This window comes from Anolis sagrei, chromosome 1 (genome assembly GCF_037176765.1).
Source record: "Anolis sagrei isolate rAnoSag1 chromosome 1, rAnoSag1.mat, whole genome shotgun sequence".
Taxonomy (NCBI): Eukaryota; Metazoa; Chordata; class Lepidosauria; order Squamata; family Dactyloidae; genus Anolis; species Anolis sagrei.
In genome coordinates this window covers 55,008,868-55,023,656 of record NC_090021.1, presented here as the reverse complement: position 1 = coordinate 55,023,656, position 14,789 = coordinate 55,008,868, and the positions used below count along the sequence as shown (strand labels likewise).

Sequence of the window (14,789 nt, the reverse complement as noted above, 5' to 3'; positions counted from 1 at the left end):
ACATATTTCAATTTTTTGTTCCACATCTGCTCCCACTCCCTAAATTGAATAGGTTTTCTTATGTTTTCGGCCCATTTTATCATACATGTTTTCACTTGCTCGCACTCCGTTAGCCAGGTTAATAGTGTATTATAAATAACTGAAATTACTTTCTTATTTGTCTTTAATATTTTGTCCCAAGTTGACTCTTCCCAGGCGAAGCCTATCTTATTGTCTTGCTTGATATATTCTTTCATTTGCAAGTAGTGTAACCACGTCAAATTACCATTTATTTATTTCATTTGCTGGAAGGATTTAATTTCCATAGTATTCCTCACTAGTATATCTCTATATGTTGGCCACGCTCTCCAACCCAGTAATCTTCTTTGATACGCCTCCATCGGTGAAACCCATAGAGGCGTTTTAGTATAAAAATGATTCTTGTATTTCATCCATACTCTTAATAATGATGCTCTTACAAAATGGTTTCCAATTTTTTTTTCCTTTTTTTCTCGATCGTACCACGTGTAGGCATGCCAGCCTACACGTAGATCATGTCCTTCTAAGTTCAAGCCTTTTCCATTTTCTAATGTCATCCAATCTCTTATCCACAAAAGGGCACTAGCCTCATGATATGTTTTCAGATCTGGGAATCCCAGTCCCCCTCGTGTTTTTTTATCAATTAAGTTCAAATATTTAATTCTCGGTCTTTTCCCATTCCACACAAATTTCAATAGTTCTTTCTTCCATTTTATAAATTCTGTTTGATTTTTGATTATGGGTATATTTTGAAATAAAAACAATAGTTTAGGTAAAACATTCATTTTTATGAGCGCAATTCTTCCTAGTAGAGTTAGTTTCAATAAGCTCCATTTCTTTAAATCTTTCTGTATCTTGCTCCAAGTCAAGTCATAATTATTCTTCAATAGTTGGCCATTCTTTGCTGTCAACCAAATCCCCAGGTACCTTAATTTTTTCACTATTTCCATTCCTGTAATCCTTGTAATTTCTTCTTGGTCTTCTTTCCCTATATTTTTAGTTAGTATTTTAGTTTTCCCTTTATTTATTTTGAGGCCTGCCACTTTCCCAAATTCTTGTATTTTTTCAATCCAGTTTTGTAAATTATTAATTGGGTCTTCCACTATTCCCAGTAAATCGTCCGCAAAGGCTCTTATTTTGTATTCATATTTCCCGATTTTTACTCCTTTAACATTTGTATCTTCTCTTATTTTCATCATTAATGGTTCCAACGCCATTATAAAAATTAACGGGGATAACGGACATCCTTGTCTCGTTCCTTTTGTAATCTCAAATTCCTCTGATAATTGGCCGTTTATCCGAATTTTTGCCTTTTGTAGATCATAAATCGCATCAATTGCATTTATAAATTTAGCTCCCATATCCAATTCTTGAACCAATTCAAATTATCAAACGCCTTCTCGGCATCAATTGATAAAATAGCAATTTCTTTCTGGTGGTTCGCCTCAAAATATTCAATCAAATCCAATACTGTGCGGATATTGTCTTTCATATATCTTCCGGGAAGGAACCCTGTTTGGTCCTCCCCTATCCAATCTTTCAAAAATTCCTTTAGTCTCGCCGCCAATATATTCGTAAATATTTTATAGTCCACATTTAATAGGGAAATCGGTCTATAATTCTTGATATCTTCCGGAGCTGAACCTTCTTTGTGTATCATTACTATCTCAGCTTGATTCCAGGTTTCTGGGATTCTTTGGTGGTTTAATGCTTCGTTTAAGACTTTCTTTAACGTTGGTACCACAGTTTTTTTCATTGACTTGTAAAATCCTGCTGTAAATCCATCTGGTCCCGGAGCTTTATCTGCATCCATTTTATTAATTGCTCTTTCAATCTCTTCTTCCATAATTTCTTTATTCAATTTTTCTCTTATTTCCTCTGTAATTTTCTGCAATTTCAATTGGCCTATATATGCTGTAATATCATCCTTCTTTATTCCATCTTTCGTATATAATTTACTGTAGAATTTCATGAATTCTCCCATAATCTCCTTATCAGTTGTAACAGTTTTATCTCCCGATATTATTTTTGTAATTTGTGTAGTTTGTTTCTTCTTTCTTACTTGTCTTGCTAACCATTTCCCTGATCTATTCGCATTTTCAAAAGATTGTTGTTTTAAAAACTTCAGCTCTCTTGCTTGTCTTTCCGTTTCCAAGCGAGACTTCTCTTGATTAAGGCTCACTAATTCTTTATTCAATTTTTTACACTTTGGATTCTTTTTTAACTCTGTTTCTTTATTAGCAATCTTATTCATCAATTCTTTCATTTTTTTATTTCTGTCTTTATTCTTCCTGGACCCATGTTGAATAAAGCATCCTCTCAAAACCGCTTTGAGGGCGTCCCAAGTCACTTGTATTTTTGTCTCCTCAATGTCATTAATTTCTAGATACTCTTGAACGATTTTATTATAATGTAATTTGTCTTCTTCCGTTTTAATCAAATTTTCATTTAATCTCCATTTCCTTTGAAAACCTTTATGATTAATTAGTATTTCTAATGGACAGTGATCTGAAACGTCTCTAGGCAATATTTCCATCTCCACAATTTTAGTAGCTAATTTTTTTGTTATCCATGCCATATGAATCCTTGACCATGTTTGATGTCTATGTGAATAAAAAGTATAATCCTTTTTTTTCTCATTCTTTCTTCTCCACGTATCCTCCAGCTCAAATTCTTTTTGTAAATCAAAAAACTTTTGGGGTAAAACACTGTTTCTTCCCCTTTTTTGCAGTTTATTCTTGTCTTTTTGTTTGTCCATCACACCATTGAAGTCTCCTATCAGTAAGAGTTCATCGAATTCCGTTTCTCTCAATTTTGATTGTAAAAATTGAATAAATTTAGTCTTTGGGCCATTTGGCGCATATATATTACATACTAGTATTTTTAAATTTCCCAGTTGAATTTTTACTGCCACACATCTTCCTTCCAAATCCTTGAATGCCAATTCTGGTGTTAAATTTTCCTTTATATATGTTACCACACCCTTCTTCTTTTTTTCATCCGATGAATAAAATGTCTTTCCCAATTTTTTATTTTCTAAATGAGCCACATGTTTGTGGCAAATATGCGTTTCTTGTAGCAGGATGATATCCCAATTTGCTTTCTGTAATTTATTCCACACTTTTTTGCGTTTCTGGGGTGAGTTCAGACCGTTGATATTATTTGATAAACACTTAATTTGTCGATCCGCCATTTTATTCAACTGTGTCTGTATCCAATCCAATGTCGCCTAAATCCATAACCGATAACCTCTGCGCTGCTACTTCTGGGCCATATGCACCTTCTCCAAGATCGTGAAATGTTGTTGTTGTACTTCCTTGTCCACTACTCGTAAGTCCATAATCTTCCGGAGAATCAAACCTTGCTTTCTTTTTTTCTTTTCCATTTCCATTTCCAGGGGTCAGAGTTTTCTTGTCTACTTTTCTCCCTTCTTGTTTCTCTCCTTCCGATTCTTTCATTAGATTATCATAGAAAACTTTAGCCTTTTGTTCTGTTGTCAACCAGTATCTCTCTTCTTTATATGTTACCATAATCCCTTCAATCCTTTCCCATCTAAATCTGATTGACCTCTTTTTTAATTCGTCCGTAAGGAAGTAGTATTTTCTTCTTCTATTTAAAGTTGCTTGGGGAAATTCCTTCAGAACCGCAATCTTAGTTTCTTTATAATATATTGGATTTTTATTACTTCTGAACAAAACTTCATCCCTAGTCTTTTTTCTCGTAAACTGGACTATCACGTCTCTCGCTGTCTTATTTTTCCTTGAGTAGAATGAAGATATTCTATAAATTTGGTCCAATTCCTGCTCCAATTCATCTTCATCTTCACATTCTAGGCATTTCGCAATTAAAATTTGCATAATCTGGGCAATATCCTCCTGTTTTTCTTCTTGAATATTTCTAAACCATAGGTGGTAATCCATTTGTCTCTGTAATAATTTTTCTTGTTATATTTCCAATTTTTCCTTTTGTTTATCACTCGCTTTAATCTTCCTCAAGATCTGGGATTGTGTTTCCTCTATTTTTTCTTTACTAATTTTTAGTTCTTTCACTTCTCCGTGTAACTGGGTTATATCTTTTTTAATTTGGCCAAATTCTTCTTGCATCTCTTTTTTCATATCTTTAAACTCTTCCGACAGCTTTTTGTAGTTCTTTTCTTGTTTATTGAAGTGTGCTTCTTGCTTCTCCACCATCTCTTTCTTTATTTCCTCTTGTTTTTCAACCATCTCCTTCTTTGTTGCATCTTGTTTTTCCGATAGTTTTTTAATTTCCTTAAGTATATTCTCCATGCTTAAGCTGGTATCTAGTGAAGCTCTCCTTACTTGAAGTTTTTCTTTATCTGATTTTCCTTTCATTGACATCAACTTCCCAACCAAATCTTTAAACTGGATAACCTTTTAATCCCTTTAGTCCAAATATTTGGTTTTATTCCTCCTCAATCACTTTAATTTTAATTTTAATTTATTCTCTTCAAATAATTTCTTATATCAATTCATTCATCAAATATTTTCTAACTAATTTATTATAGAGTAGATCAATTCCTTAAAAATTCATTAAATCCAATTTAGTTATATTAATATTAATTGATTTATATTTTCCTCTGATTCTTTTTTCTTTCCTGTCTTTGCAGCTTTCCTGTTCAATTCCTTCTTATACTAATTTCAGCTTCTTCTCCTCTTTCTGTTATTTACGTCTACTTCTCTTCCTTGGGTCTCGTCTGCTTCTCGTCCTTGAGTTTCGTCTACTTCTCGTCCTGGCTCCACGTCTGCTTCTCGTCCTTGAATTTCGTCTGCTTCTCGTCCTAGCTCCACGTCTGCTTCTTATCCCCGATGTTCTTCTCTATCCTTCAGCCACTGTTGTCCTTAAATATCTATTTGTTTAGGATTTACACTGTATTTGCCGCTCTGCCGCTCTGTAGCGATGTTTCTCTATGGTTTCTCTATGGTTTCTCTATGGTTCCAACTTCCTCCTCCCAACTTCCGCCCTTCTTGAAGCTCTTCCGCCCTTTCTTTGTTTCTCCACCCTTTCCTCCCACAGCCTTCTTCTTCGTCACTTCCTCTTTGTCACTTCCTGCCTTGTCCTTTCCCTTTGTTTATAAAGAAGAGTGCCAGATAGACACAACAATATGGCGCCAAGGTCAGGAATTTTCCTTCTTCGTTAACTACTAGGCTGAGTGGGAGGATAAGGGAATCGGGGGGGGGCAGGAGGAGGGGGACTCTCACAGCATATAATATCTTCTCACTTCTTTCAGTTTATCTCATTTCCCTGTCTTCCAAATGCTTATTTTAATTTAGTTTAATTAATATTGTTTAGTTAATTATCTAAGCCAAAATAAATCAATAAGCGGCGAGTAACTATGTAATTTGATAAGTATTATCCAAATTGATCTATTCACAATAGCCCTTTCCGGGTTTTAAAATATAGCTTTACATTTTGGGGGGGGGGGGAAGGTTCCCCCTTGATTTTGTCTCCTTATCTATCTTCTTCCTTCCTTCTCCTCTTCTGTTCAAATCTTTTACCTGGTGTTGAGATATTCTTTAATTTCTCTTTTGAGTTTCTTAATTTCTTCTTCGTATTTGTTGCATGGGCTGGCAGCGGTTGAAACGGGTCAATGCCCGATCCCAGCAGGGCGCCTGTTCTCCCGTCGGCTCGGACCCTCTTTACCCCCCTCCTTGAGGGAAGGGAGTATTTGGGGTCTACGAGCCTCCCACGGGTTACTCTACACCTTCACACTCAATCTGGTGATGGTGGGGGAGCTTAATCTCACCCTTAAGGCACCTCAACGCTGGTCTGCATCGGAGCTCCCTCTCAATGCAGCTTTCCCGTCGCCATCACCCACCGGAAGTCGAGCCCTATTCTTGACCTGCATCTTCTCCCGCAGTGAGGGCATTAGTTTCCAGGTGGAAGGCGGTCTCGGTCGGGGTTGGCTTGACACGCCGTCCTCTTGGCACGTTTCTCTCTTTCACCTTCCATTTGTGCCTCTTCAAATTCTGCAGCACTGCTGGTCACAGTTGACCTCCAGCTGGAGTGCTCAAGGGCCAGGGCTTCCCAGTTCTCTGTGTCTATGCCAGAGTTTTTAAGGTTGGCTTTGAGCCCATCTTTAAATCTCTTTTCCTGTCCACTAACATTCTGTTTTCTGTTTTTGAGTTCGGAATAGAGCAACCCACACTTTTTTGTATGAGCTGGTGGAGTTGTTGTGTCAGCTCTACAGTGGGTATTGCTGACAAATTAAAGTATGAGATTATGATTTTGTTGTGTCATCTCAGTAAGTTTTTATTCTGTATGAAACTATTGCACCCTATATATCACAACAAAAACTTTCTTTGTTTAATAGCAGTTGAGGTACCATTGTCCCAAGTTTCCCATGTCAGTATATTCACTATTTTATACTACAGAAGAGTGCAACGATGAGTGTAAATATGTGCAGTTTCCTGGCAGGTTTAAACCACTATCTTCTGTCAGTAAGATAAAGATGTAAACATTTTGTCTTGTAGTTTTTCCTCCCATAATTTTACTTATTACATTTTTGAAAATTGCATTATCATGAGTTTTGGTAAGATAAAAACAAGCTACATCTTTAATTTTTTTTCAATATGTTGCCATTAAATTGTTTGACCACTCATAAAGGTTCTACAACATGGCATACATAGTATATGCATTTAGAGGTTTCTTTGCTATGTGTTTTATTGTGTATATTCATTTTCTTTCAACAGGTACGATGTCTAAATGCTGCACAGACCTGGCATAAAGCAATTGAAAACCTTAACAATACATCTTCTCTAACACCTGAAGAAGTGGAATTACTTTGGGGACCACGTGTAAGAAATAATATACATAAAAATATTTGTATTTTTATTTTTGATAATTTCACTGTTGGGCTAAGGTTATGTGAAACCAGGATTTTAATCCTGCACTAAGCAATGGAAATTCACAGGGTGATCCTGCACTCTCGGCCTTACTTGAAGGCAATAGCAATTTTTGGGGGGGGGGGGGTATCTTGCTAAGAGGACCGCATGTGACAAGACATTAACCGGTTAACCATATATGCTAGCTTTGAATTGAAGTTGTTGGATTTTTCATAAATCATTATGCTGTTTGGATGAAGGGGAAAGGAAGTATCAGGAAGGGGAATTAAATGATGTGATATGAACTATCACAAATCAACACTGTGAATGACCTCAAGGGCCTGTAGATTTACACAATAACATGACTTGTCTATCCTCAGACAAAGGACAATACAATATTTAAAATGAAGGGCATTTTTAACCATCATATACTTACCAGTATTTCAATGGGAAGTGTGGACCTGCTTTTGGCTAATAAGATAGTTACTTAGAGTTGTTGTTGTTGTTTGCCTTCAAGTCATTTCAGACTTAGGGTGACCCTAAGTGTGCTGTTGCATGCTGGGCCTGTGCATAAGACTGTAGACAGGACATAAATTCTGTGTGCCCAACGGGATGCCGGGGATGCCTCAGATTAAAGGCCCTTGGATTACCTTAAAACAGAGTCTTTAGATTGCTTAAAGGTTCAACAAAGTTCTTTATTAATGAAAACAAACAGGTACTTTAAGGCTTTCTTACAGTCTATTGGCGCTCTCTCAATCTTGTCCACAGGGAACAGGCACTATCTTCATAACTGTAATTAATGGGGAAATCCTTAACTTCTAATCTGGGCAGTCTGTCTTTGCCTCTGTTGGCGTGGAGCCCCTGCACCCGGTACCAACTGCTTCTGGCTTCCGCGAGTGACCCTTATCAAGCAGAGTTTGCAGACTTCCAGGGGAAAAGGAATTCAGGTTTCCGTGATGGCTGACTGAAGTCCTTCAGCAGAGGAACTGTAGGGCTGTATAACCCTGGCCAAGCTGTGGGCTGTATATCTCCCCGGCCAAGCCGTAGAAGACGAAGCTTTCTACAGGAGCTCTTGGTATTATGTCCTGCATGAAAGGCTTCTCTGTGTGGACTGAACCCAAATTGGCTCCTATTCCCTCCAAAAACCTAAAAGGGGGCGGGAACCTAACTATAATTGACAGGTGGCTTGCCCTATGATTGCAGCCAAAAGAAGCCACCTATCTGCAGAGTCCCTAAAACTTAGGACTACAACAAACATTCAATGCAAAGCAAACAAAATTGGAGCTCCTGGTACAGTTGTACCTGCACACTAAGTCTAAAGTTTAGGGTGGGAGCTGGATAAATGACCTTGGAGGGCCACATCTGGCCTGCAGGCCTTAGTTTGGGGACTCCTGCCCAGGCCCTGCGATCTTCAGGAAAAGCCTTTCACTCAGTCCCACCTCCATCTCAAGCTTGGTTGGTGGGTATGAGAGAACGGGCCTTCCTTCTCAGTGGCTGCCCCTTAACCCTGGAACTCCCTGCCCAAGGAAGCCAGGATGGTCTCCTCCCTGCTGTTCCTCCAGTGGCAGACTAAAATCTTCTTATTCAGACAGGCTTTCATGATTTTTAGCTTTAATGAATTTTAACTGTGAATTGTAATACTGTTATGTTTAATTCTGTTTTAATGTTTGCATATTTGTATATTTTAAATTATGTGGGTATTCGACAATACATATGTGGTCATACTTTTAATTGTAAGCAGCCTTGAGTCTCTTCTGGGAGAAATAAAGCTGGGTATAAATAAACATCATCATCATAATAGTTGGACCCCCTGCTATGCAGGGAAAGCACAAAGTACATACTCCCAACAGATGGCCATCCAGCATCTGTTTAAAAGCCTCTACAGAAGGAGCTTCCAACCCACACTGAGGCAGAGAGTTCCACTGTTGGATGGCTCTCCCGATCAGGAGATTCTTCCTCATGTTCAGGTGGAAACAACTACACAGCATACTGTAATGTTCAACCATTGTTGCTCATGTAATCATAAATGAATGCAGCCTGGGGAGCTGACTCCTAATTGACACATGAACACTTCAAATTAAACTGTATATTTTCTCAGACAGTCACCATAGTGAACATCCTCTGTACTATATTCCACAGCTAAGTTCGATGATGTTGTTGATGATGATGATGATGATGACAACGACAACAACTTTATTTATATCCCGCCACCATCTCCCAAAAAGGGACTCAGGGTGGTTTACAAACCACGTAGTAGTGCAGCAGAATATACAAAATACATTTAAATATATAAACATTTATAAAACAATAATAATGTCAATTAACATAAAACAAATATAGATAAAAACAGCATATAAGACCCCTACTAATTTAAATAAAATACTAAATAAAATGCAGCAATATCTGTGGATTAAAATGGGCATATCCATTTCAGTCACATTAAAGGACCAAAGTTAAACAATTTACTTGGTCCTCAAGTTTTAGTTGATGTTTTAACCATGTTTTGAAGGCCTACTTAAAGAGCCATGGAGTGTGGATGCTAGCCTAATTTCTCTAGGGAGGGTGTTCCTTACTTACTTACTTAGGCAATCCCTCATTGTCCGAGTAGGATAATCCTCCAGGGTGGGTCTGTAGGTGACTATGGAGCCCTATTCTTGATCTGCATCGTCTCCCGCAGTGAGGACATTGGTTTCCAGGTGGAAGGTGGTCCTGGTCGGGATTGGCTTGGCGCGCCTTCCTCTTGGCACGTTTCTCTCTTTCACCCTCCATTTGTGCCTCTTCAAATTCTGCAGCACTGATGGTCACAGCTGACCTCCAGCTGGAGCGTTCATGGGCCAGGGCTTCCCAGTTCTCAGTGTCTATGCAAGAGATTTTAAGGTTGGCTCTGAGCCCATTTTTAGATCTCTTTTCCTGCCCACCAACATTCCCTTTTCCGTTCTTGCGTTCGGAGTAGAACAACTGCTTTGGGAGATGGTGGTCGGGCATCCGCACAACGTGGCCAGTCCAGCGTAGTTGATAGTGGAGGACCATCGCTTCAATGCTGATGGTCTTTGCTTCTTCCAGCACGCTGACATTTGTCCGCTTCTCTTCCCAAGAGATTTGTAGGATTTTCTGGAGGCAGCACTGATAGAATCATTCTAGGAGCTGCATGTAACGCCTGTAGACAGTCCACGTTTCGCAGGCATAGAGCAGGCTTGGGAGGACAATAGCTTTATAAACAAGCACCTTAGTATCCCTATGGATGTCCTGGTCTTCAAACACTCTATGCTTCATTTGGAAAAATGCTGCACTCACAGAGCTCAGGCGGTGTTGTATTTCGGTGTCAATATTGACTTTGGTGGAGAAGTGGCTGCCAAGGTAACGGAAATGGTCAACATTTTCTAATGTTACACCATTAAGCTGTATTTCTGGCATTGGAAAGGGATTGGCTAGTGACTGCTGGAACAGCACTTTGGTTTTCTCGATGTTCAATGACAGGCCGAGCTTCTCGTATGCTTCTGCAAAGGTGTTTAGAGTGGCTTGTAGATCTTCTCCTATATGCGCACAGACGACGTTGTCATCAGCATACTGGAGTTCTATAACAGATGTTGTAACCTTGGTTTTGGCTTTCAGTCTGCTGAGATTAAATAGCTTTTGAGTTGCGCTCCAAAACAGATGACTCATGCGAAGCATCTCTGTAGTGCTGGCACTATTTCTGGGTGTATTTTTTTTTGCACCCAGCAGTTTATTTAATATAGGCTAGTTGTTTAAGAATGCATGTGTTTTCGCTTGGAATGAACAACCTTATATTTCTTTACAGAATTACAGGTCCTGCTTTGATTCACAAGTTGGAGAATTTGCAAACTTAGATACACCATATGAGATCTTAAACCATTCTGGGATCAACTCGATTATTTGGCCCCTGTACTACAATGGAATCTATATGTTCAGGCTGAGGATAGTGGACCCAAACTACAGGTTAATGTTAATACTTTCTCTCTTTTTTTAACTTGGTCAATTCAATTTTTAGCATCAAGTCCAAGCTATTCTAATGTATTTTATATGGGATATTTTCATACTAACAGTGATTTTATCATACAACTGCCTGTATTGTCTGAATTTTCAAATGATAGCACAGCCCAACAAAAAAATTCCTTGGTGTCTTGTATTTTAGACATTTTCCTGGAATTATTTGAGGTGCTAATTAAGAAAACTGCATTGGATAAACTGCATCAGCTCTAGTATCCTACCACCTTTTCACACAGGGCATTTTTGCCCCGTTTTGCCACCTTGCTTCGTGGCAAGGACAGGGCCTGCTGTGCACCATCACACGACACATGCCAGGCCCCGTCCACTTTTCTCCCAATGTCGGGGGAAGCACCGAAAGGCACTTCCTCCATGACTACAGGGAGGAAAGTGTATTTCCTCCTTTTTTTTTTTTTTTTTTTGGTCGTGTGACGGCAGAAAGGGTGGCGGGGCAATGCACATTGCCACGCTTTCTGCCATATGATGGGGGGAGGGAAAGGGTGCCAAAGCACCCTCTCCCATCCCCACCATGTGATGAGGGGAGAAAGGAGGGTGCATGGAGCACCAAGCTGCCTGGTGTACCTTCCCTTTCACCAACGATTGCCAGTGCCATGACATGACCCGAAGATGTCCTTAGATATGATTATCATGGTTTCTATGGGTGGGGAGATGGAGACTGGAAGATGGCATAAATTCTGAATCTCAAAAACTAGAGCTGTTGGGGGGAAACTGGTGCAATTTTTGGAATCAGTGGGTCAAATACACCCAGAAACAGGTGTAACATTTGAGGCACCAAATTGTGTGTTGGTCAGTGTAGTCATCAATGCCAACAAGTACCTCTATCATAATCTTACCAGTGGAATGGCTCAGATTACATGATGTTAGTGTAATATGAGTGGTTCTATACCTTGAGCATGGCATGTCAGTCAGAACTGCACAAGACAAAGTAGTCTATTTCCAGTCTGTGACATGTTCACATGTGTTCATCTCTCATCCTTTCCCTTCCAAGTTCTGCATTATTCTGCTTTTTTTCAGATCAGGAGCAACTTGAGAAACTGCAGGTTGCTTCGAGTGAGAGAGAATTGGCCATCTGCAAGGATGTTGCCATGGGGATGCCCGGATGTTTTGATGTTTTACCATCCTTGTGGGAGGCTTCTCTCATGTCCCCGCACGGGGAGCTGGAGCTGACAGAGAGAGTTCATCCACACTCTCCCCAGATCCGAAACTCTGACCTGTCTTCAGTCCTACCGGCACAAGGGTTTAACCCATTGAGCCACTGGGGGCTCCTACTATTCTGCTAAATGAATGTAAATAAATAAATAAATTGAAATACTTGCAAAAAAATGTATTAGCACATATATTTCTGGACAGATTTTCTCTCAAAATGCACCACATTTCAGTTTTTTCCTCACATAACAGTTGAAACATTGAGGATGTACAAAATTATGTGAGTAACTATGGTTTCCTCTGTTTGTTACAGTTTTTGCAACCTGAATACATTCTTTGCTGTCCGTACCTATGGTATAATTGAAAGGTAATTGCCTTTGGCTTCAGCTAAATAGTGTATAATGTATTGTCGAAGGCTTTCATGGCTGGAATCACTAAGTTCTTGTGGGTTTTTTCGTGCTATATGGCCATGTTCTAGAGGCATTTCTCCTGACGTTTCGCCACAACAGCAAAAACAGCAGAGAGGAAACAGGCAGGGACATCTAATTACCTTTCAAGAAGAGTTTGCTCCAGGCACAGTCAGCCCATTGTATGCTAATCAAGGTGGTCAGTTGAAATATTCACACCTAGCACAACTGACAAAAGTCCTTTGTCTCACCCTGGTCATTCCACAGATATATAAACCCTTTTTCCCAGTTCCAACAGACCTCACCTCTGAGGATGCTTGCCATAGATGCAGGCGAAACGTCAGGAGAAATGCCTCTAGAACATGGCCATATAGCACGAAAAAACCCACAAGAACTAAATAGTGTATATTTCAATAGCAGTAAACATGCTTAGATTGGGAAGATGCTCTTCTTTGCAGTGTACTTCTCCCAAACTGCTGATAGTATGTTTGGATAAGGTAGATATTTTTTTCAGTATGAAATTGCTTCAGACACAAATAATTATATATCTGGGTAGCGTCTTGCTGGTTACCATATGTATAGGACACCTGTTTGCAAGCAGACCTACTTTCCAAGGAAAATATTGTTCTCCAAGGTGAGCTCTAAATCAGTGGTAATACATTAGAGTGGGTTAATTGGGAGTTGCAGGTAACAAATTGTTTTCTATCATTTCTTCTGCCAAGTTTTTCCTATAGTAGTAGATCATTTTAGGGACTAGTCTTGTTTTGTTTATCTTTGACTGGGGGGTAGGGAGTATTTTACCCTTAATGAGTAGATTAAAAATGTCTAAGGTAAATCTTTGAATTCTATGTTGTTCTGTAAAATCAAGCAAATGCATTTCCCACTTTAAGAGTTTGCTTATGTATTGATCTTGCAGAGTATTCTGGGTAGAAGCCAACTGCATATAGACATGTAGCTTCTGATATTAGTTGGCCCCTGTCTATGCATTGTATTGTTGTATAGCAGAGCTTTCCAAACTCTGTGTTGGGACAAATAAGTGTGCTGGTTACAAGGTATCAGTGTGTCACGCCCACGTAACTAGAAACTTCTGAGTCTATGATAAATCACATATTTTAAAAATATATATAGATGGAAGGTTTTCAAGAGATATGTTGTGTCCCCATACATTTTGTTATTACAATTTATGTATGTGTTTGTATCTCTCATAAGCGACTAGCCGTACCCGCCACACGTTGCTGTGGCCAACCTTCCCTCCCTCTTTCTCTTCTTTCTTTCTCTCCTTCCTTCCCTTTTTTCTTTCCTTCTCTCCTTCCTTCCTTCTCTTCCTCTTCTCTTCCTTCCCCCCTCTTTTCTTTCCCTTCCTCCTTCTCCCCATTTTTTCCTTTTCTACCTATTCTTAGACTACAACTCCCAGCAGTCCTCCTGGTTGATCTATATTCCAACCTATCTATCTCTATCTAATCTATCTATCTTATCTATCTGGAGGATTGCTGGGAGTTGCAGTCCAGGAATAGAAAGTTGGAAATGTGCAGAAATTGGGATGCTCTCAAAGAAATCCAAGGAGAACTCTTGCATCTTGGAAGCAGTGCATTTGGATCATCCTCCTCTCCTAAAGGGGCTGGTCTAGGGGATGCTGGGAGCTGTAGTCCAGATGAGAGTGTGGATATCCTATTGTGTATTTTGTTTGCTGGGGGAGTTGTTTTTGCACATGTGCTGTAGTGTCTTTTTGGTTTTTTGGCTTTTAAAGTCCCTTCCGCTGTGTTTTCCAGTGTTTTTATGAGTGATAGTCACTTGTTGAACTGAGAGGTGTCTTGTGCCTAAATTTGGTGCCAGTTCATCCAGTGGTTTTTGAGTTATGTTAATCCCACAAACGAACATTACATTTTTATACATATAGATTGGTTTAGCAACCAGTTTTTCTAGTAAAATTGAATTACTATGTTGTGAAATCGTGCATGTCTAAAAAGTGTGTCTCCAACATTAAATGTTTGGAAAGTTCATGTTGCTGTGGATTCATCTCAGCTTATGTTTGTAGTGATGGATGTTCCTGTCCTGATGATTTGTCATCTCACATAGTAAAGATGGAATTGCTGCATCTCTCATATAGGAGACATTTCCAGGGACAGGAGCTAAGAAAAAGTGGTTCTATGCTGCCCATAAAAATGTTACAAATTCCCAGGAACCAGATGAGTGTGCGATGCACTGTTATTGTATATATGTTTTTAAATGTCAATGGCATTGTCAGATAAGGATGAAATGTTATGCTGACGGAGTCCAGAGTGAAAGGCTCCTCACTATCTGGACTTTTCCTCCTGCCTCCTCCCCATCTGACTGCACCATCTAATGATTT

General features: G+C 39.2%; 1 protein-coding gene across 1 annotated transcript in view; it reads left to right on the top strand.

Moving 5' to 3' along the window:
• Window positions 1-14,789, top strand: part of CATSPERE (catsper channel auxiliary subunit epsilon) — a 122,096-nt gene that overhangs the window by 106,156 nt on the left and 1,151 nt on the right. The window contains exons 24-26 of the mRNA XM_067464150.1: window positions 6,729-6,833; window positions 10,660-10,817; window positions 12,346-12,399. Coding sequence (XP_067320251.1) covers window positions 6,729-6,833; window positions 10,660-10,817; window positions 12,346-12,399 — 317 coding nt within the window. The remainder of the gene's footprint in view (window positions 1-6,728; window positions 6,834-10,659; window positions 10,818-12,345; window positions 12,400-14,789) is intronic.